General features: G+C 45.9%; 1 protein-coding gene across 1 annotated transcript in view; it reads left to right on the top strand.

Annotated features, from left to right (window-relative positions):
* mical2b (microtubule associated monooxygenase, calponin and LIM domain containing 2b) overlaps positions 1-22,263 on the top strand; it is a 262,965-nt gene that overhangs the window by 209,293 nt on the left and 31,409 nt on the right. The window contains exons 29-31 of the mRNA XM_072272895.1: positions 5,711-5,785; positions 11,895-11,992; positions 13,909-15,247. Of these exons, the coding sequence (XP_072128996.1) occupies positions 5,711-5,785; positions 11,895-11,992; positions 13,909-15,247 (1,512 nt within the window). The remainder of the gene's footprint in view (positions 1-5,710; positions 5,786-11,894; positions 11,993-13,908; positions 15,248-22,263) is intronic.

Here is a 22,263-nt window from a genome sequence, read left to right as displayed (position 1 = left end):
GTTAGACATTATTTTAAAAATGAATCCTTTAGTGAAAGGTTTTATTGGGAAAATTTATAATTTACTATTACAACAGTACAATTATCCTTTACTTAAGATTAAGCAAGATTGGGAAAGAGAGTTAACATGACCTAGATAACAGAGGATTGGTTGCGAATTTTGAAGTTGGTTAAATATTCTTTGATTTGTGCCAGTCATTCTTTAATTCAATTTAGAACTGTACATCATTACTATTTGACAAAGGAGAGACTGTCTAAAATATTTCCTAATGTTGATAGTCAGTGTGATAGATGTAAAACTGAGACAGCTACACTGACACATGTTTTGGCCGTGTTCTGTATTGAAACAATTTTGGAAATCTATTTTGTCTACAATTTCTAAAGTTTTAAAAATTAATTTACAACCTAATAAATTGACAGTTTTGTTCGGTATAATCCCTCAATATATTCATGGTATTTCTATATCAGACCAACATGTAATTGCATTTGTTTCATTATTGGCCAGAAGGGCTATTTTATTGAAATGGGAAGATGCCTCTGCTCCCACTTTGATACAATGGTTCTCTCAGGTCTTAGTTTGGAGAAAATCAGAAGTTGAACTTTTGATCCTCGATTTGACTTTGAGAAAAGGTGGGGTTCATTTGATTTGAGTTAATTAAGATGGATTCCTTCTGACTCTTGTTTAAATGGATTTGAGTTGGTGGATTGATGTTTTTCTTTTATGGAAGTTTGTATGGTGTATAGCTCCGGGGTTGAGCTCCCAATGGGTTTTTTTTTGTTAGTAGGGTTTTTTTTTTGTTCTAGTTAGTAGGGGTTCTTTTTTCCTTCTTTCTTTTTTCCAAAAGTAGTTTTTAAAAAAAGACACAATTGAAATACTGTATTAGAAACTTGAACATTCCAGCAAAGTACCGGCCCTTTGCCAATCTTTCAAACTATTCTTAAAATCAATCTAATCCTTTCCTCCCTCAAAAACCACCCATTTTTCTATCATCCACATGTGAAAATGCATAAACTGTTCTCGGGTTTCCAGCCGGGTATAGTTATCAATTTTAACCGATGTTTCGATGGCAAACTCTGTCATCTTCATCAGGGATGATTCCTGGGCATGTCTAGTCTGGTGGTATATAGAACATAGAATAGCACAGCACAGTACAGGCCCTTCGGCCCACATTGTTGTGCCGACCCTCAAACCCTGCCTCTCATATAAGCCCCCACCTTAAATTCCTCCATATACCTGTCTAGTAGTCTCTTAAACTTCACTAGTGTATCTGCCTCCACCACTGACTCAGGCAGTGCATTCCATGCACCAACCACTCTCTGAGTAAAAAACCTTCCTCTAATATCCCCCTTGAACTTCCCACCCCTTACCTTAAAGCCATGTCCTCTTGTATTGAGCAGTGGTGCCCTGGGGAAGAGGCGCTGGTTATCCACTCTATCTATTCCTCTTATTATCTTGTACACCTCTATCATGTCTCCTCTCATCCTCCTTCTCTCCAAAGAGTAAAGCCCTAGCTCCCTTAATCTCTGATCATAATGCATACTTTCTAAACCAGGCAGCATCCTGGTAAATCTCCTCTGTACCCTTTTCAATGCTTCCACATCCTTCCTATAGTGAGGCGACCAGAACTGGACACAGTACTCCTGTATATATACCTCTGTCATCTGTCCCTCCTGATTGGTTAGTCCTCATCCAATCAGGTTTCCGCTCTCCCACTTTGTTTATAATGCAATTCCAGTTCTTATGTAGAGCGAACCCTTTACCTTTGTTAAAGACGACCTGGGACTAGCATTTACAGGATTCCCTGTGAATGCAGAGCAGCGTATATTGGCCAGACGGGACCACACTGTGGAAACTCGCATCAAGGAGCACAGGTGTACGGGTATCTGTGTGTGTTACCTGGAGAAATCGGCAGTAGCAGAACACTGCATTTGCAATGGCCGTAGGATTGACTTAGACAGCACAAAGCTCTCCTGGGTCACAGCATTGGGTTTTGAGACTGCCTGGTAAAGAAGCCATTGAAATAAAACAAGAGGAAAAGAATTTTAACAAAGACAAAGGTCTCGCTCTAAGTAAGAACTGGAATTCGATTGTAAACAATGTAGGAGAACAGAAACCCGATTGGTTGAGGACTAACCAATCAGGAGGGAGAGATGATGGGGGTATGAATACCACCGGACTAGATGTACCCAGGCATCATCCTTGATGAAGATAGCAGAGTTTGTCATTGATACGTTGGTTAAAATCGATACCTGTACCCGACCAGCAGCCCAAGAAGAGCTTATTTGTCATATATGCCGAGAAAGCACTAAATCCAGTCTCTTAAATGTCAACACGAGTAATTCTGCAGACGCTGGAAATTCAAGCAACACACATCAAAGTTGCTGGTGAGCGCAGCAGGTCAGGCAGCATCTCTAGGAAGAGGTACAATTGACATTTCAGGCTGGGACCCTTCATCAGGACTGTCAGGGTCCTGGCCTGAAACGTTGACTGTACCTCTTCCTAGAGATGTTGCCTGACCTGCTGCATTCACCAGCAACTTTGATGTGTGTCTCTTAAATGTCCCTAATGTGCCTGTCTCTACCACTCCCCACACCCCTGGCAGGGCGTTCCATGCACCCACCACTCTGTGCGAAAACCCCACCTCTGACCTACTCCCTATACGTTCCTCCAATCACCTTAAAATGATCTCCTCTCCATCTTAGCCATTTCCACCCTGGGAAAAAGTCCCTGGCTGTCCACTCCATCCAAGAAGTCACCTCTCATCCTCCTTCGCTCCAGACAGAACAGCCCGTGCTCGCTCAATAAGACGTGCTCTCTAATCCAGGCAGCATCCTGGTTTGTTTGGGAGTATTATGTTTCCAATGTCATCGGAGCTGTTCCGGCATCGATGGAAGACCTTGAGTTGTGACAGGAGCCAGCACCTCACCCACCCATCTTCCCCCTCACCCACCCTCCCTCCCCCTCACCCACCCACCCTCCTCCTCACTCACCCACCCACCTTCCCCCTCACCCACCATCCTTCCCCCTCACCTACCCACCCTCCCCCTCACTCACCCACCCACCCCCTCACTCACCCACCCACCTTCCCCCTCACCTACCCTCCTTCCCCCTCACCTACCCACCCTCCTCCTCACTCACCCACCCACCTTCCCCCTCACCTACCCACCCTCCCCCTCACTCACCCACCCACCTTCCCCCTCACTCACCCACCCACCTTCCCCCTGATCCACCCACCTTCCTCCTCACCTGGTCTCACCAATTACCTGACAGGGTATCCCTCTCCATCGGGGTTGCTGAGTTCCCCAGCGTTTTGTGTGTGAGCCCATTAACAACTTGTGACCATTTGGTGAACTACATCACCACCTGGCGGCAGCATGAAGTAACTGCACACATTCCCCCCCCCACCCCCCCCCACAATTAGCCACAGAAATGGCTAATGCGAGGGGGCATAATTTTAAAGTGATTGAAGCAAGTGTAGGGAGGATGTCAGAGGTAACTTCTTTACACGCAGAGAGCTGGGCATGTGGAACACTCTGCCAGGGAGAGATACGTTAGGCACATGGATGATAGAGCAATGCAGGGTTATGTAGGAGGGGAGGGTTATATTGATTTTGGAGCAGGTTGAAAGGTTGGCACAAAATTGCTGGCCAGAGGGCCTGTGCTGTGCTGAAATGTTCTATCTCTCTACTCTACGTTCTAAAGACACTCAACAGGTCAGGCTGGAGGAACTCAACAGCTCAAGCTGCATCAGTGGGGGGGAAATGGACAGTTGACATTTTGGGTTGGAACTCTTCATTGACCCTTCGTCAATGGGAATTCGACTTTTCACTTTGTACATTAACGATCTGTCGAAGGTTACCCGAACTTTATTTCTACTAATGAGAAGGTGCTGGAGAAGCTAAAAGCTCTGAAGGTAGATAAATCACCAGGACCAGAAGGAGTACATTCCAGAGTTCTGAAAGAGGTAGCTGAAGAGATTATGGAGGCATTTGTACTGACCTTTCAGTGATAACTTGAGGCAGGGAGGGACCCAGAGGAATGCAAAATCACAAATACCATGTTTAAGAAGAGAGCAGAGCAAAAGACAGGATGAAACACAGGCCGGTTAGCCTAACCTTCATGATTAGTAAAATTTTAAAGTTCATAATTAAGGATGATATTTCTGAGTTCTCGGAAGTATATTTTTATTTTATTTCTATTTTTAGAGATTTTTAAATTGAGAGATAAGCACAGAATAGATCCTTCTGGCCCAACGAGCCGGCCGTCCTGATATCCATTACAGTGCAGGTCTTCCATCTCTGTCTGTCCTTGGCCACTCAGATGTAGAAGGACTCTTCATTGCTGTTTCTATACAGTTTTGTTTTACCAGTCAGGGTTGTTAGCCCCGAGCTCAACCCCAAACCTGGAGGACCGGTGGACCACTCTTAGTCTGGCCTCTACCCTTTGGCCTGGGTGACCCTACCAGGAGCCAACGCACAAGGCCCTGACTCCAGTCAGCCGAGCTCTCCGGGTCTTTGAGGCAGGCAAGCCTCCAAATCACAACAAGCTTCTGGTCCTCTTGGAGGACCCATCCACTTAACCATAGCTTAATCACAGGACAATTTACAATGACCAATGTAACCTACTAATCAGTAAGTCTTTGGGCTGTGGGAGGAAACCAGAGCACTCGGAGGAAACCCACACACCTGTGGGGGAAAAAGTACAAATTTTGCCAGAATTGAACTCTGAATTCTGACGCCCCGAGTTGTAACCACTACACTACCATTGTGCCCTATTATCTGCGAGAGCAGTGAAGTTAGCATGGTCTTTAAAGGCAGATCGATACAGATCGACCTGAGACATGGACTGTCCATTTGCTCCCACGGATGCTGCCTGACCCGCTGAGTTCCTCCAGGAGATTCCAGAGGCTGGTTCTGTAGCCTCTCGTGTCTCCTATTTCCCTCGAAAGATCCTATATAGATTCTTCACTCAAATGTGTAAGTGGTTCAGCATGGACTGGATGGATCGAAGGGCCTGTTTCTTTGCTGTTGTTTTCTATGACTGCAGTTTGTTAACATGTTCAAATAGAATCAATATAGATTTGAGACGTTCCAGTGGTCAGGGTCGAGCATGGATATTGCGTGCCATCTGTCCACGTGATACACAAGCCGGGGCAGTACGATACGGAGAGCAAGCTGTTGCCCACACAGCAGGCTTCCCCTCTCCACACAGCTGACAATCCGAAGAAAGGGCAGAGACCGATACGGTTTGGAGTTGCCAGTCAGCATTGGACTCAACGTAGGGACTCCAACTCCGGATTATTCCCTCAGCGTTTATTCCCGAAGCTTTCCCCTCAGTAGGGGCAAGGCAGCCGAGGATTGAGATCACAGTTGCCCTAGCCTAGAGGGGGTGGTGAGGGTGGGGGGAAGTGTTCTGGGGACAAACTCCCACTACCTACTAAATGCTCCCAATGGTGTGCATCTCAAATAGCCTCTGACAACCAGGTGCAACCCCTGGCCTTCACCTGTGGCTTAGCTACTAAACCCAGTGAACCGTTTCTACTGACAGGAGAAGGGGCAAAGCGGGTTACTGACACCTTAAAACCAGCCGCTTTGGCCAGACGGGGCTCATCAACTGTGGTTGGCAGCTCATCTTGGAGAAGGAATCTAAATCATTACGCACCTCTTTTGGAAAAAAAACATTAATTTGCACTTTCTGCTTTATTCCACAGCCCCAAGTCGAACTTACGGCTTCAGTTCCCTGGCCACAGACAGGCAGGAGAGATGGAGGAACAGACTACGTAACAGTGAGGACGGATAGATTACATCACTCAGCCTGTCAGTCGTACCCTCACTGTCCCATGTCTTATTGACTGTGGGAGGGGTGGTACTGAGGGAGGATCACACTGCGGAAGGGGTGGTCCCGAGGGGGGGGGGGGTCACACTGTGGGAGGGGTGGAACCGAGGGAGGGTCTCACCGTGGGAGGGTTGGTACCAAAGGAGGGTCATACTAAGGGAGGGGTGGTACCGAGGGAGGGTCACACTGTGGGAGGGGTGGTACCGAGGGAGAGTCACACTGTGGGAGGGGTTAGTACTGAGGGAGGGACAGCCCTTCACACCATGTTCAGGAGATGAGTGTTGTGAGGCACTGCTGTTCCCCTGCTCTTGTTCCGGGGTAATGAGACAGTAGTCCTGGGGAGGATTCAGTAGACTCTCTCCTGGAGCTGCCAGACCTAATTAACTTAACACTCCAACATGAGATGGAAGAGGGGGCCAGCAGTTCTCCACGCAGTCCTCTAAGCAGCCTCGAGAGGGCAGTAGAACCTCATTGTGACTTTGCAGCGTAACATTTGCTTATTTAGAAACATAGAAACATAGAAAACCTACAGCACAATACAGGCCCTTCGGCCCACAAAGTTTTGCCGAACATGTCGCTACCTTAGAAATTACTAGACTTCCCCATTGCCCTCTATTTTTCTAAGCTCCATGTACCTACCTAAAAGTCTCTTAAAAGACCCTGTTGTATCCGCCTCCACCACCGTTGCCGGCAGCCCATTCCACGCACTCACCACTCTCTGAGTAAAAAACTTACCCCTGACATCTCTGTACCTACTCCCCAGCACCTTAAAACTGTGTCCGCTTGTGGAAGCCATTTCAGCCCTGGGAAAAAGCCTCTGACTATCCACACGATCAATGCCTCTCATTATCTTAATCTCTATCAGGTCATCTCGCCTCCTCTGTCGCTCCAAGGAGAAAAGGCCAAGTTCTCTCAACCTGTTTTCATAGGGCATGCTCCCCAATCCAGGCAACATCCTTGTATATCTCCTCAGTACCCTTTCTATGGCTTCCACATCCTTCCTGTGGTGACCAGACCTGAGCACAGTACTCCAAGTGGGGTCTGACCAGGGTCCTATATAGCTGTAACATTACCTCACGGCTCCTAAATTCAATTCCACGATTGATGAAGGGCAATGCACCGTATGCCTTCTTAACTACAGAGTCAAACTGTACAGCAGCTTTGAGTGTCCTATGGACTCGGACCCCAAGATCCCTCTGATCCTCCACACTGCCAAGAGTCTTGCCATTAATACTATATCCTGCCATCATATTTGACCTACCGGAATGAACCACCTCACACTTATCTGGGTTGAACTCCATCTGCCACTTCTCAGCGCAGTTTTGCATCCTGTCAATGTCCCGCTGTAACCTCTGAAAACCCTCCACACTATCCACAACAACCCCAACCTTTGTGTCATCAGCAAACTTACTAACCCATCCCTCCACTTCCTCATTCAGGTCATTTATAAAAATCACGAAGAGTAGGGTTCCCAGAACAGATCCCTGAGGCACACCTCTGGTCACGGACCTCCATGCAGAATATGAAGTAAAGTTCAAAGTAACAATAATTGTATACATCACCCCAGTAGTAATATCTCCAACTGGTATCATCCCAAAATTACTACATAATGGCATTAAACAATTAGGCCTACACAGCAATATTTATTTAAATCTTCAGAAAGCCACAGTACTAAACAACACTAGAATAGTTCGAAAGTTCCTGGCGATTGAGAAATGAGTGTGTTTGGTTATGCCCGTACCTCAGCTTTTACCAGCTTGAGCTGAGAAAAGGAAACAATGATAAATAAGCAATAAGTATCAAGAACATGAGATGAAGAGTCCTTGAAAGTGAGTCCATAGGTTGTGGGAACATTTCAGTGATGGGGTGAGTTGAAGTTGAGCGTAGTTCTCCACTCTGGTTCAGGAGCCTGATGGTTGAGGGGTGCTCACTGTTCCTGAACCTGGTGATGTGGGTCCTGAGGCTCCTGTACCACCTTCCTGAAGCAGCAGTGAGCAGGGAGCATGACCTGGGTGGTGGGTGACCCTGATGATGGACGTTGCTTTCCTACGGCCGCACTCTCTGTAGGTCTACCCACAATCACAGGTCCATTCCCCATGATGGACTGGGTCATGTCCGTTATTTTGTTGTAGGATTTTCTGTTTAAGCGCATCGGTGTTTCCATACCAGGCTGTGATGCAGCCAGTCAATCTGCTCTCCACAACGCACCAACAGAAGTTTTTCAAAGTTTTAAGTGTCCACAAAATCCCAAGGAAGTAGTGGGAGTGCTGTGCTTTTCTCATAACTGCACGTGCATGCTGGCCCCAGGACTCACCCTCTGAAATGATGACACCAAGGAATTTCAAGTTACTGTCCCTTTGCACCTCCAATCCTCCACTGAGGACTGGCTCAGGGACCTGTGGTTTCCTCCTGCTGAAGTTCATAATCAGCTTACTAACATTGAGTGAGAGGTTGTTGTTATGGCAACACTCAGCCAGGTTTTCAATCTCCCTCCTGTATGCTGTTCGTCACCACCTTTGATTCAGCCTGCGACAGTGAGCTGTCATCAGCAAACTTGAACTTGGCATTGGAGCTGTACTTAGCCACGCAGACACAAGTGTAAAGCAGGGAGAATAAGTAATTATTTCATTATAGATCAACCATTCTCTGACTTCAGATATAGAAATAGTGGCATTTTATTTGTTCCCGTTGACCCTCACCAGTTTTCACTGGTGCACCGTAGAAAGCATCCTACCCAGATGTATCACGTCTCGGTACAACAACTGCTCTGTCCATGACCACAGGAAACCACAGAGAGTTGTGCACACAGCTCAGCACTTCATGGAAACCAACCTCTCCTCCATGGACTCTGTCTACACTCCTCACTGTCTCAGTGAAGCAGCCAGCGTGATCAAAGACCCCACCCATCCCAGACATTCTCTCTTCTCCCCCTCCCATCGGGCAGAAGATACAAAAGCCTGAAAGCACGTCCCACCAGGCTCGGGGACAGCCTGTTATCAGACTGTAGAATCCACTCTCACACGATAAGATGGACTCCTGACCTCACAATCAACCTCAATATGACTTCGCAATTTATTGTTTACCTGCACTGCACTCTCTCTGTAAATGTAACACTTCGTTCTGTTTTCTGTTACTGATTTACCTTATTCTACCTCCATACACCGTGTAATGATCTGATCTGTATGAACAGTTCACAAGACAAGCTTTTCACTGTACATGTGTCAATAGTAAACCAATTCCAATTCCAAACAAGAGAAAATCTGCAGATGCTGGAAATCCAGAGCAACACACACAAAATGCTGGAGGAACTCAGCAGGTCAGGCGGCATCGATGAAAAAGAGTACAGTTGAAGATTCGGGCTGAGACCCTTCCTCAGTACTGATAAAGGGTCTCCACCTGAAACATCGACTAATAGATGCTGCCTGACCTGCTGAGTTCCTCCAGCATTTTGTGTGTGTTGCTCCAATTCCAATTTCAATCTGTTGGCTGGCAGTAATGACATTTTTTTTCCCTGAGTGTGGCTTTATTGTCAACACTGGAAGCTGTTGGGTTCTCTCAGGAGATATGATGAAGTTCAAAGCTGACACCCTCCCAGGACAACCCAGGAACTATGTCAATTAATCAATCAATTAATTGAATCAGTGCAGAGTAGCCCTTCGAGCCACACTGCCCCAACAACTTCACAACCCCGATTACCCCTAAACTCATCACAGCACAATTTACAATGACCAACTGACCTACTAACTGGTATGGTGCATCTTTGGACTGTGGGAGAAAACCAGAATACCCTGAAACCTGTTAGAGTGGAATATCAGGCTTCTGTACCTCCTGCCCGATGTTAGCGTGAGATGCTGGAATGTTCTGAATTAGATTATGAAGACACACAGTCCTCTTTTATTGTCATTTAGTAATGCATGCATTAAGAAATGATACAATATTTCCTCTGGTGTGATATCACAAAACACAGGACAGACCAAGACTGAAAAAACTAACAAAACCACATAATTATAACATATACTTACAACAGTGCAACAATACCATAACTTGATGAAGTCCATGAGCACAGTAAAAGTTCAAAATCGCTCAAATGTCCCACATCACACGCAGACGGGAGAAGGAAGAAAAACTCTCCTTGCCATGCCCGACCACAGTCCGACTCTGAGTCATCCGAAAACTTCGAGCTTTGATCAGCTCTCCGACACCGAGTACTGAGCGCCATCTCTATCCGAATGATTCGACCTCCATCTCGGTCACCAATAGCAGGCAAAGTAGGGGATTTTGAGGCCTTCCCTCCGGAAGATTCCCGACCGCGCAGTAACGACAGCAGCGAACGGGCCTTATGTTCCTCTGTGCTTTCATGTCCATCTCCATCAAATCAGAATTGTCCACGGCCCCTATTTAACGGATACGATACCATTTTTCACCGGAGGGCTGCGCACGTGCGGCGCGCTGCTCGCTCTTCTCTCCTCGCTGCCTTCTTGAGACATGGCATCCTGTAGGTACTACTGAAGGTGGGGAGGGGTGTGCCCATGATGGTTTGGTTTAAGTTCACTTCTCTCTGCAGCTTCTTACTCTCCCGTGTGATCAACTGCCATACCAGACCATGACGCAACCAGTCAAAACACTTTCAACAGTACGCCTGCAGAAGTTTGCTGAACTGTTATTCTGCATCCAGACCATTGCCCTCCATATTGCTCCTGTCATGTACCTATCCACATTTCTCTAAAATGTTGAAATTGAATCCACATCCAACACTTCTGCTGAGAGCTCGTTCCAACTCTCACTATCCCCTGAGTGAAGAAGTTGCCCCTCATGTTCTCCTTTCACCCTATGCTGATGATCTGCAGTTCTGCTCTCACCCAACCTCAGTGGAAAAAGCCTGCTTTCTATTACACCGTCTGTATACCCCTCATCATTTTGTATTCCTCTATCAAGTCTCCCTTCATTTTCCTACGCTCCAGGGAACAAAGTCTTAACCTATTCAATCCTTCCCTGTAACTCAGGTCCTCTCCAAACCTGGCAACATCCTGGTGGGAGGAGAGAGAGCAGCGCGCCACGCGTGCGCAGCCCTCCAGTGAAAAATGAAATCGTATCCATTAAATAGGGGCCGTGGACAATTCTGATTTGATGGAAAGGGACGTGAAAGCACCGAGGAACATCTGGAGAAATTTCTGAAATGCCCGTTCGCTGCTGTCGTTACTGCACGGTCGGGAATCTTTCAGAGGGTAGGCCTCAAAATCCCCGGCTTTGCCTGCTGTTGGCGACCGAGATGGAGGTCGAATCGTTCGGACAGAGATGGCGCTCAGTACTCGGTGTCAGAGAGCTGATCAGAGCTCGAAGTTTTCGGGTGACTCAGAGTTGGACCGTGGTCGGGTATGGCAGGGAGAGTTTTTCTTCCTTCTCCCGTCTGCGTGAGATTTGGGACATTTGAGAGACTTTGAACTTTACTGTGCTCATGGACTTCTTCATCAAGTTATGGTATTGTTGCACTGTTGTAACTATATGTTATAGTTATGTGGTTTTGTTAGTTTTTTTCAGTCTTGGTCTGTCCTGTGTTTTGTGATATCAAACCGGAGGAAATATTGTATCATTTCTTAATGCATGCATTACTAAATGACAATAAAAGAGGACTGCATGTGTCTTCATAATCTAACTTTCTCTGCCCTCTTTCAATCTTATCGATATTTTTTTCTGTAGGTGGTTGACCAGGACTTCACATGATACTCCAAATTTGGCCTCACCAACATCTTATAGAATTTCAGCTTAACATCCCACGGTGAATGGTGTAGGACAGGGTTCCCAGCCTGTGGTCTGCAGACCCCTCAGTTAGTGGTAAGGGTCCATGGCATAACCAAGGCAGGGAACCCCTGGTGTAGATGATGATTGGGTCTTGGTGAACGATGCTCAAGGTGTTGAATATCAAGAGGGTGAAAGTGGGGTTTGGACTGACCTCTAGGTTGGTTGTCGTCTGTCTAGAGTGTGGTACAGTTTTCATAAGACCACATCCTGGCCAGTTCACTCTCGATTTATGCTCTTGATGCCCGTGTTTCTGATTTCAGAGCTGCCACTGTTGCTATGCAAGAAGATGGAACAGCCAGTGAGAGAGGGAGCTGTGAGCCCTCCAACCTCTCCTGGGGGTCACGAACACACATTGCAGGTACGTTTCACTGCCATCCCCTCTGCTGGGGCTTTAGCATATAGGTTCCCTGCAGCTGACTGGCAGGGTACTGGGAAGTTGAAAAGTCAGAGTCCAGTTCATTGTCATCTGCACAAGGCCATGCTGCACAGGTGCAACAAAATACTTATTTGTAACAGCATTGCAGGAGCATGGCATCAGATAACCAGAATTCACACGAAAAACGGAAATTAAACATAAATTATACAGTTACACCATAGGACCATAAACATGGGAGCAGAATTAGGCCATTAGGCCCATCGAGTCTGCTCCACCATTTCATCATGACTGATCCATTTTCCTCTCAACCCCATTCTCCTGCCTTCTCCCCGTATCCTTTGACACCCTGACTAATCAAGAACCTATCAACCTCCACTTTAAACATACTCAATGACTTGGTCTCCACAGCCACCTGTGGCAATGAATTCCACAGATTCACCACCCTCTGGCTAAAGAAATACAATTAGAACATAGACATTCCATCTTAATGCAAAGATGTCAAAATGTTGTTAAACTGTGGTGATTAGGGCTGTGCGGTTTGTTCAAAAACCAAATGGTTGAAGGGAAATAGCTGTTCCTGAACCCATTAGAATGGAATTTCAGGCTTCTGTACCTCCTGCCCGATGTTAGCTGTGAGAAGTTGGAATGTTCTGGATGTCGGAGATCCTTAATGATGAATTTTGCCTTCTTGAGACATGGCATCCTGTAGATACTACTGAAGGTGGCGAGGGGTGTGCCCATGATGGTTTGGTCTAAGTCCACCTCTCTCTGCAGCTTCTCACACTCCCGTGTGATCGAACTGTCATACCAGACCACGACGCAACCAGTCAGAACACCTTCAGCAGTACGTCTGCAGGAGTGTGCTAAGACTGTTTGGTGACAAGCCGAAACTCCCTTAACCTAAGAAAGTAAAGGTGTTGGCGCACTGTCCTTGTAATGACTTCTCTCCTCTGTAACCAGGGGTACTTGAATGTACTGGGTTCCCTTCCTGTCTCAGCATCAGACTCGGGTCTAACCACTGCCATGTGTCATGACATTGTGACTTACAGAAGAAGTGTGTATATGTGTGGGAAGAGTGTGTATGTGTGTGTGTATATATATATATATATATATACACACACATATATATAGTTAATTTAAATAAATGGTGCAAAAAAAGCAGTGAGGTTTGTGTCCGTGGGTTCAGGGACTGTTCGGAAATCTGATGGCAGAGAGGGAAAAGCTGGCCCTGAATCACAGCCACTGTGACTTCCCTTCTCCAGTGTTCTATTTCAGAAACTACACCAAATCTGAATAAGAATCAGGTTTATAATCACTGACAGAAGTCGGGAAGTTTGTTGTTTGGTGGCAGCAGTACAGTGCAATGTATAAAACATAAGTTACAATTAAAAATAATTAAGTAGAGCAAAGGGGAATTGTGAGGATGTGTTCATTGTCCATCCAGAAATCTGATGGTTGAGCGTAAGAGCTGTTCCTGAAACGTTGAGTGTGTGTCTTCAGGCTGCTGTACCTCCTCCCCGCTGATAGTAATGAGAAGAGGGCACGTTCTGAGTGATGAGGATCCTTCACGATGGATGTGGATTTAGACAATAGACAATAGGTGCAGGAGTAGGCCATTCGGCCCTTCAAGCCAGCACCGCCATTTCTGAGGCGTCACCTTTTGAAGATGTTTTCAATGGCATGAAGGCTAATGGCCATCATGGAACTGGTTGAGTTTACAGCTTTTTCCCTGATCCTGTGCATTGGCACCTCCAGACCAGACGGTGATGCAACCAGTTAGAATGCTCTCCATGGTACATCTGTAGAAATTTGCTAGAGTCTTGCTATATGTTCTATGATTTATGTTGTATGTTTATATGTTCTATCATCTATGTTGCATGTTCTGTGTTCTATTCCAGCTCCGGCCAAAGCTGATGAGAGGTCACTCCTTACCTATCAGGTCACCACGGCAACAAAAAGATGCTAGAAATCCAGAGGTTGCCGGCTCCGTTTCTCAACCTCCTCTAGGAACCAAAGTTAAAATCCAACTGACCACCAGGGAGCTGCAGCCGCCCCCCTCAAACCAGTCCCCCAGGATTGTCCACAAGTTGTCTTTCAAGGGCTGCAGTGACCTTTCAAAGACCAAGGAGGGACAAGCGGTGGAGTCACATTTCCGGCCTAAAGTGAGCATAAGGCTCAAGGCCACCCTTGGCCGAGAAGCCTCCTCCTCCAAATGTGGTGACACCAGAGCAGGAGCCATGGAAGCCGGGGACACGTCTATAAATGGAGATGGCATCAACTCTGCCACAGCATCGCCCCACTTGTCGGACTGGAGCTCTCCCATCCCTGGGCAGGCTTTCATGGAAAAAGAGCCAGAGGATGTGGGGTCTAAAGAAGTGGAGAATAGGGCTGGAGAGATGTACCTCCTGAATCGCGATAGAGATGAGACCCGGTCGTCAGACTTGATCCAACCAACCACCTCAATATCCTCAGACATGCGTAACCCCCCCATGTCTCCCAGTGTGGAAGGTGTCCACATCAAAAGTCCAACTCAGGAATCTCCCAAGTCTCCTCTGAGCTTCTTGGTGAATGCATTTAGGAAGTCTTTCTTGGACAGTAGGAACTCTGGGCTGTTGGACACAGTGGACCAGACCAATGAGAAGAAAACAAAGATGAGGTGGACCAGACCCTTCTCAAACAGTTTGTCTCTAGGACTCTTCAACACTTCTACTCCAGACACTTTCCTGGTACCAAAGGGTGGTTCCATGAGGCCACAATCTCCTGTTCCCAACCAGGACATTGAATCATCTTTGGGACCTCTCCCTTCACCAAACCTGGGCGATATCCCTGGCTCCCCCCTTTTCGGCGCCTTATCCGAGGACACTAACAGAGGTGACAGGAAAGACCAGCATCCTTCCCACATGAGAGGGCAGCAGAAGGCAGATGAGCTAGGTTCCGGGGGGCATGTCTCGCCGAAGGCAGGTAGTCCTGGTTGGAGAGATGTTCCCAGCAGTTGGACCAAGCGCTTCTTTCCCTCAGTGAAGAAGGGAAGCCCAACCCAGGAGATCAATGAGAACCCAACCTCTGCTTCAGAGGTGGCTAAGGAGGGGAGTCGGAAGGGTGATGTCTGGAGGCTGATGAATAGCTTCAAGAGAAAGAGCTTCAGGCACAGAGAGATGAAGAGGTCACTGCCCGAAGTATTCTGCTCTATGCCTGCTTCCTCCATCCAAGATGCTCACGGACTTGACACACTCCCAGGTATCTCTGCACCAATGTTTAAGGTGACCATAGAAATAGGAGCAGAATTAGGCTATTCAGCCCATCAAGTCTGCTCTGCCATTCCAATATGGCTGATACATTATCTCCCGCAGCCCCATTCTCCTGCCTTCTCTCTGAAACCTTTGAGCCATGACCAATCAAGAGCCTATCAACCTCTGATTAAAATATACCCAATGACTTGGCCTGCACAGCTGTCTGTGGCAGTGAATTCCACAGATTCACTACTCTTCGACTAAAGAAATTCCTCCTCATCTCTGTTCTATAGGGACATCCTTGTATTCTGAGACTGTGTTCTCTGGTCCTAGACTCACGTACTACGTGAAACATCCTCTCCACATCCACTCTACCTCAGCCTTTCAATATTTGATAGGTTTCAACGAGATCCCCCTCATTCTTCTAAACTCCAATAAATCTCAGGCTTGTAAATAGTGACATATATGTACTTCTTTAATAAGTTTACTTTAGACCTTGAACCTAGAATACAGGCACAGAGCTATCAAATGTTAGCCCATTGTTATATGTTAACCCTTTCTTTCTCGGGATCACTCACATGAACCCTCTCAAATGCCAGCACATCCTTTTTTAGATATGGGCCCATGGGTCGAGAGGGGAAAGATTTTAAAGGAACCTGAGGGGAATCTTTTTCTATGCAGACTTTGGTGGGTATGTGGAACAAGCTGCCAGTGGAAGTAGCTGAGGCAGGTGTAATTTAGTTATATAAAAGACATTTGTATAGGTAAGGTTTAACAGTTTAGAACATAGAATGTTACAGCACAGTGCAGGCCCTTTGGCCCACAATGTTATGCCGGCCCCTTAACCAACCCTAAAATCAATCTACATAGCCCTCCATTCTTCTATTATCTATGTGTCTGTCTAAGAGTCTCTTAAATGTCCCTGTTGTGTCTTCCTCCAGCACCACCCTGGCTGAGCGTTTCAGGCGCCCACCGCTCTCTGGGTAAAAAAGTCTACCTCTGGCATCTTCTGATAGTTTCCTCCGATCAATCACCTTAAAGTTATGCCCCCTCCTACTAACCATTTCTGCCCTGGGAAAGAGTCTCCGGCTGTTCACTCAAGACAGTCAGTAACTCTTGTCATCTTGTACACTTCTATCAGGTCACCTTTCATCCCCCTTTGCTCCCAAGAGAAAAGCCCTCACTTGTTCAACCTACCTTCATAAGACAAGTTCTCTAATCCAGGTAGCACCCAGGTAAATCTCCTCTGCAACCTCTCTGAAGCTTCCACATCCTTCCTAGAATGAGGCAACCAGACCTGAACACAATACTCCAAGTATGGTCTGACCAGGACTTTATAGAGCTGCAACATTACCTTGCGACTCTTCAACTCAATCCCCTGACTACTGAAGGCCAATACCTTCTTAACCACAAAAAAATTTGAGGGACCTATGAATATGAACCCCAATATCCCTCTGCTACTGCTAAGAATCTTGCCGTTAACCCTGTATTCTGCCTTCAGGGACTGAGGACCTTCCCCTAACACCTCCAGTAGAAACGGGTCAAGCAATACCATGTGATCATGGGTAGAACATGCAAACTCCACACAGAGACAGTGCCCGAGGCCGGGATCAAACCTAGGACCTTGGACTGGTGTGGGTGTAACCCTACTTGCTGCACTATCACACCTCCTCCAGTACTTTCTCCACTGCCTATTCTTTACAAGCGTTTCTGTACTGAAATATGTTAACACTGGCTCAGTCATACCCACAATCCTAACGTGACACATATAAAGCAAGTATGAATATTTATGTTGTTAATTTGTGTTGTATGTTTGTAAGTTATTAATATTTCATCGCAGCACAATAGTTTTCAATTACCCTTTTGAAATGTTTATTTTTAAACCTCACTAGACAGGATGACGCCAACTGTTTTCCATTCAGCAGATGTCGGCCGTGTGTGTACATTTCCCAGATGCTACGGTGCCAAAGGCGATTTAGTTTGAAACAACAGGAATTAATGGGACAGATGAGCGAATTTAACCTGCAGCAGTGCAGCGTCTGACAAAAATGTTATTTGTGTTTTATATATTGGTTTCAGAACACACCAGCCAAACTACGCCTTAACAAATCTGGTGCGAGTGAAGCCCGAGAGAGCCCTGCATCTTTTCCTGTTTCTATTTCACCTTGAATTCAAAATCCCTTGCCGTCATTGCAGAAAGCCAAACACTACACAGGCTTGTGAAGTGATAGGCAAACACACAGCTCAGACACTGGGGATAGGTAGTCAGGCAGACAGATTCATGAAAAACAGACCCTTTGACCCGACTGGTTCTGAAAGCTGGTTGTATCACTGCCTGGTAGGGAGACGCCAATACATCGGATAGGTAGAAAAGGTGCAGTGTTGCAAACCCAGCCAGCTGGGTGGTGGGCACGAGCTTCAATACCATTGAGAACAATGTCTCGTTAAAGACCCCCCCCACCTGAGACACACCCTCTCCTCACTACATCGATAAGGAAGGAGGTACAGGAGCCCGAAGGCACACACACAACATTTTAGGAACAGTTTCTTCCCCTCTGCCATCATATTTCAGAATGGACAATGAACCCATGAACATTACCTCTCTACTTTTGCTCTTGTTTTGCGATAGTTAATTTAAATATATTTCTTATTGTAATTTATGATGTATTTTTATGTATTGCATTGTACTCATATGGCCAGATTTGGGAACAGCTTCTTTCCAACTATGATAAGACTGCTGAACGGATCCTGACCCGGATCTGGGCCGTACCCTCCAAATATCCGGACCTGCCTCTTGGTTTTTTGCACTACCTCACTTTCCCTTTTCTATTTTCTATTTATGATTTATAATTTAAAATTTTAATATTTACTATTGATTTGTACTCCAGGGAGCAGGAAGTGCAGAATCAAATATCGCTGTGATGATTGTACGTTCTAGTATCAATTGTTTGGTGACAATAAAGTATAATGTACTGCTGCTGCAAAACAACAAATTTCATGACATATGTCATTGATATTAAATCTGATTCTGATTCATACTAACCCAGATGCCCCTTCCAAATTAGTCTCCATTTGTCTGAGTTTGGCTCTCTAAAGATGTTATTGATGTGATGGGAGGTGAGGACCTCAATATAATTGCTATCACTAAAGAGGTAGTACTGAGCAAACTTGTGGGCCTGAAGACAGATAAGTCCCCTGGTCCTGATGGAATGCATCCCGGGGTACTGAAAGAAATGGCAGGAGTTATAGTAGAGGCTTTGGTGATAGTTTACCAAAATTCTCTGGACTCTGGACAGGTTCCAATGGATTGGAAGATGGTGAATATCACGCCACTGTTCAAAGAAGGATGTAGGCAAAAGGCAGATAACTATAGAAACCAGTTAGTTTAACATCTGTACTTAGGAGAATGCTTGAAGCTATCATTAAAAAAGAAATAGTGAGGCATTTGGAAAGAAATGGATCCTTCAGGCAGATGCAGCATGGATTCAGCAAAGGCAGGTCCTGTTTGACAAACTTAATGGCGTTCTTTGAGGATATAACAAGAGCAGTGAATAGAAGGGGACAGGTGGATGTTATTTTACTGACAGATCAGCCATGATCTTATTGAATGGCGGGGCAGGTTCGATGGGCCAGATGACCTCCTCCTGCTCCTATTTCTTATGTTCTTATTTACTTGGATTTCCAGAAGGTGTTCGATAAGGTGCCACATTGAAGACTTATCCTTACGAGAAGGATGCATATTGGGGGTGATGTATTAGCATGGATAAAGGATTGGCTAACCAATAGAAGCAGAGAGTTGGGATTCATGGGTGTTATTCCGGTTGGCAATCAGTGGTGAGTGGGTGTGCCACAAGGGTCGGTACTGGGCCCGCAACTGTTCATGATATACATTAACAATCTGGAAGAGGGGACTGAGTGTTGCTAATGACACTAAATTGAGTGGAAAAGCAAATTGTGCAGAGGATATGGAGAGTCTGCAGAGAGATATAGATAGGTTAAGTGAGTGGGCAAGGGTCCGGCAGATGTTGGTAAGTGCGACAACATCCACTTTGAAAGGAAAAATGAAAGAGCAGGTTATTATTTAAATGGTGAAAGACTGCAGTATGCTGCTATGCAGAGGGACTTGGGAGTGCTTGTGCATGAATCACAAAAAATTGGTTTGCAGGTACAGCAGGCTATCAAGAAGGCAAAGGTGTGGCCTTCATTGCTAGAGGGATTGAATTTAAGAGCAGGGAGGTTATACTGCAACTGTACAGGGTACTGGTGAGGCCGCACCTGGAGTACTGTGTGCAGTTCTGGTCTCCTTACTTGAGGAAGGATATACTGGCTTTGGAGGCGATGCAGAGGAGGTTCACCAGGTTGATTCCAGAGATGAGGGGGTTAGACTATGAGGAGAGATTGAGTTGCCTGGGACTGTAATAACTGGAATTCAGAAGAATGAGGGGGGATCTTATAGAAGCATATAAAATTATGAAAGGAATAGATAAGATAGAGGCAGGAAAGTTGTTTCCATTGGTAGGGAAGACTAGAAATAGGGGACATTGCCTCAAGATTCAGGGAAGTAGATTTAGGACAGAGATGAGGAGGAACTGCTTTTCCCAGAGAGTGGTGAATCTGTGGAATTCTCTGCCTAATGAAGCGATGGAGGCTACCTCAGTAAATATATTTAAGACAAAGTTGAATAGATTTTTGCATAGTAGGGGAATTATGGGTTAAGGGGAAAAGGCAGGTAGGTGGAGACGAGTCCATGGTCAGATCAGCCATGATCTTATTGAATGGCAGAGCAGGCTCGACAGGCCAGATGGCCGACTCCTGCTCCTATTACTTAGTTATTCATGTAAATCTTTCCTATCCATAAACCTGTTTGTGTCTTTTTAAAGTTGTTATTGTACCTGCCTCCAATACTTCCAGTGGCAACTCGTTCCATGTACTCACCACCCTTGGGATCAGGGGTACCCAACCTTTTATATGCCATGGACCCCTACCATTAACTGAGGGGTCCCTGGACCCAGCGTTTGGATGAAGTTCAGAACCTGAATCAGGTTTAATATCACCGGCATATGCCATGAAATTTGTTGTTTTGTGGCACCAATAGCCTGCAAGAGAGGAAAATAAAAACTGTAAATTACAGTAAGTAAATGAATGAATAAATAATTAGATAAATACATAAATGAGTCTCGCGCCAGAGGGCACGGCCTCAGAAAAGAGGGGTGTCCCTTTAGAACAGAGATGAGGAGGAGTTTCTTTCGCCAGAGAGTGATGAGACCAAGACATTGGGTATATTTAAAGTGGAGGTTGATAGGTTCTGGATTAGTCAGGGTGTCAAAGGTTACAGGGAGAAGGCAGGACAAAGGGGTTGAGACGGATAATAAACCAGCCATGATGGAATGACGGGACAGACTCGATGGGCTGAATAGGCTAACTTTGTTTCTGTATTTTATGGTCTATGATGTTGGTTGTTGACGCAGATGACAGATTACACTGCATGCTTCAATATTTTGACATACGTGTGACCAATAAAACTAATATCCAATGTTTACATGAGGCAGGAAAGGAAGGGTCAGGCTGGAATGATATAACTGGTGGATTGCTACTCAGCGATGATTATGTGAGATCAAAAATTAGTGCTATTTAATTAACAACCTGGAGGAAGTCAAACCTGAGTTGATTATGATCTGCACATGTCCGTGTGGGCACAGGTGCAATGAAAAACTAACAGCAGCATCATCACAGCCACAGAGCCTCAAATCAAAAAAACAGAAATTAAACAGAAATTATGTACAATATTTACAAAAGAAATTGCAATTCCAAAAAAAAACATGAAGTCTACTTGGAGAGGCCAGAATGTAAGGTATCCAAGTTTGTCAACAACATGAAGGTGGGTGGAACAGTAGGGATATTTGGGCGCTGATACGGGATGGAGATGGGGGAACCGTGAGGATATTTGGGCGCTGATATGGGATAGAGATGGTGGAACCGTGAGGATATTTGGGCGCTGAGACAGGATGGAGATGGTGGAACCGTGAGGATATTTGGGCGCTGATACTGGATAGAGCTGGGGGAACCGTGAGGATATTTGGGCTTTGAGACAGGATGGAGATGGGGGAACCATGAGGATATTTGGGCTCTGAGACGGGATGGAGATGGGGGAACCGTGAGGATATTTGGGCGCTGATACTGGATGGAGAATGTCTGGGAAAGGGAGTAAAACCAGGCAAATGGTGTCCATTTTAAATTCAGACCACACTTGGAATATCGTGGTCAGCTCTGGCAGCCTCATTCTAGGAAGGATGTGGAAGCTCTAGGCAGGGTGCAGAGGAGATTTCTCAGATTGCTGCCCAGATCGGAGAGCACGTCTTATGAGGATGGGTTGAGCGAGCCAGGGCTTTTCTCTTTGGAGCGAAGGGGGATGAGAGGTGCCTTGATGGAGGTGTACAAGATGATATGAGGCATACAGACAGCAAGAGACTTTTACCAGGGCAGAAATGCCAGTACGAGGAGATATAATTTTAAGGTATTTGGGGGATAGTATAGGGGGAAATGTCTGAGGCAAGTTTTTTTTTACACAGAGTGGTGGGAGTGGGGAATTCCCTGCCAGGGGAGGTGGTAGAGGTAGACCTACTAGGGGCATTTTAGAGACTCTTAGATAGGCATACAGATAAAAGAAAAATGAAGGGTTATTTGGGAAAGAAGGCTTAGATTAATCTTAGAGTAGGTTAAAGGGACAGCATAGCATCGTGGGCCAAAGGACCTGTACTGAGCTATAATGTTCTATTGTGGGACAGAGTGAGGTCATGCACTTTGGGAAGAGGAACATGAGTGGATCTGAGTGAGGTTTGGAGGGATCTACGTGCTCCAATGTTTGAACCTTCAGACATTAGCAGGCAGGTGCAGCAAGTGGCTAGGAGGCATCAAAGTCACATTCGCGGTTGCCATTTGCACAGGTGCAATGAAAAACCAGCATTGCAGTCACACCATCAGATAAGGAGCACTTGCAAGAAAAACATAATTAAATAGATTACA

Source organism: Mobula birostris, chromosome 11 (genome assembly GCF_030028105.1).
Source record: "Mobula birostris isolate sMobBir1 chromosome 11, sMobBir1.hap1, whole genome shotgun sequence".
NCBI lineage: Eukaryota > Metazoa > Chordata > Chondrichthyes > Myliobatiformes > Myliobatidae > Mobula > Mobula birostris.
Note: the sequence above shows the minus strand (reverse complement) of the source record. Positions and strands in the feature narration are given on the sequence as shown.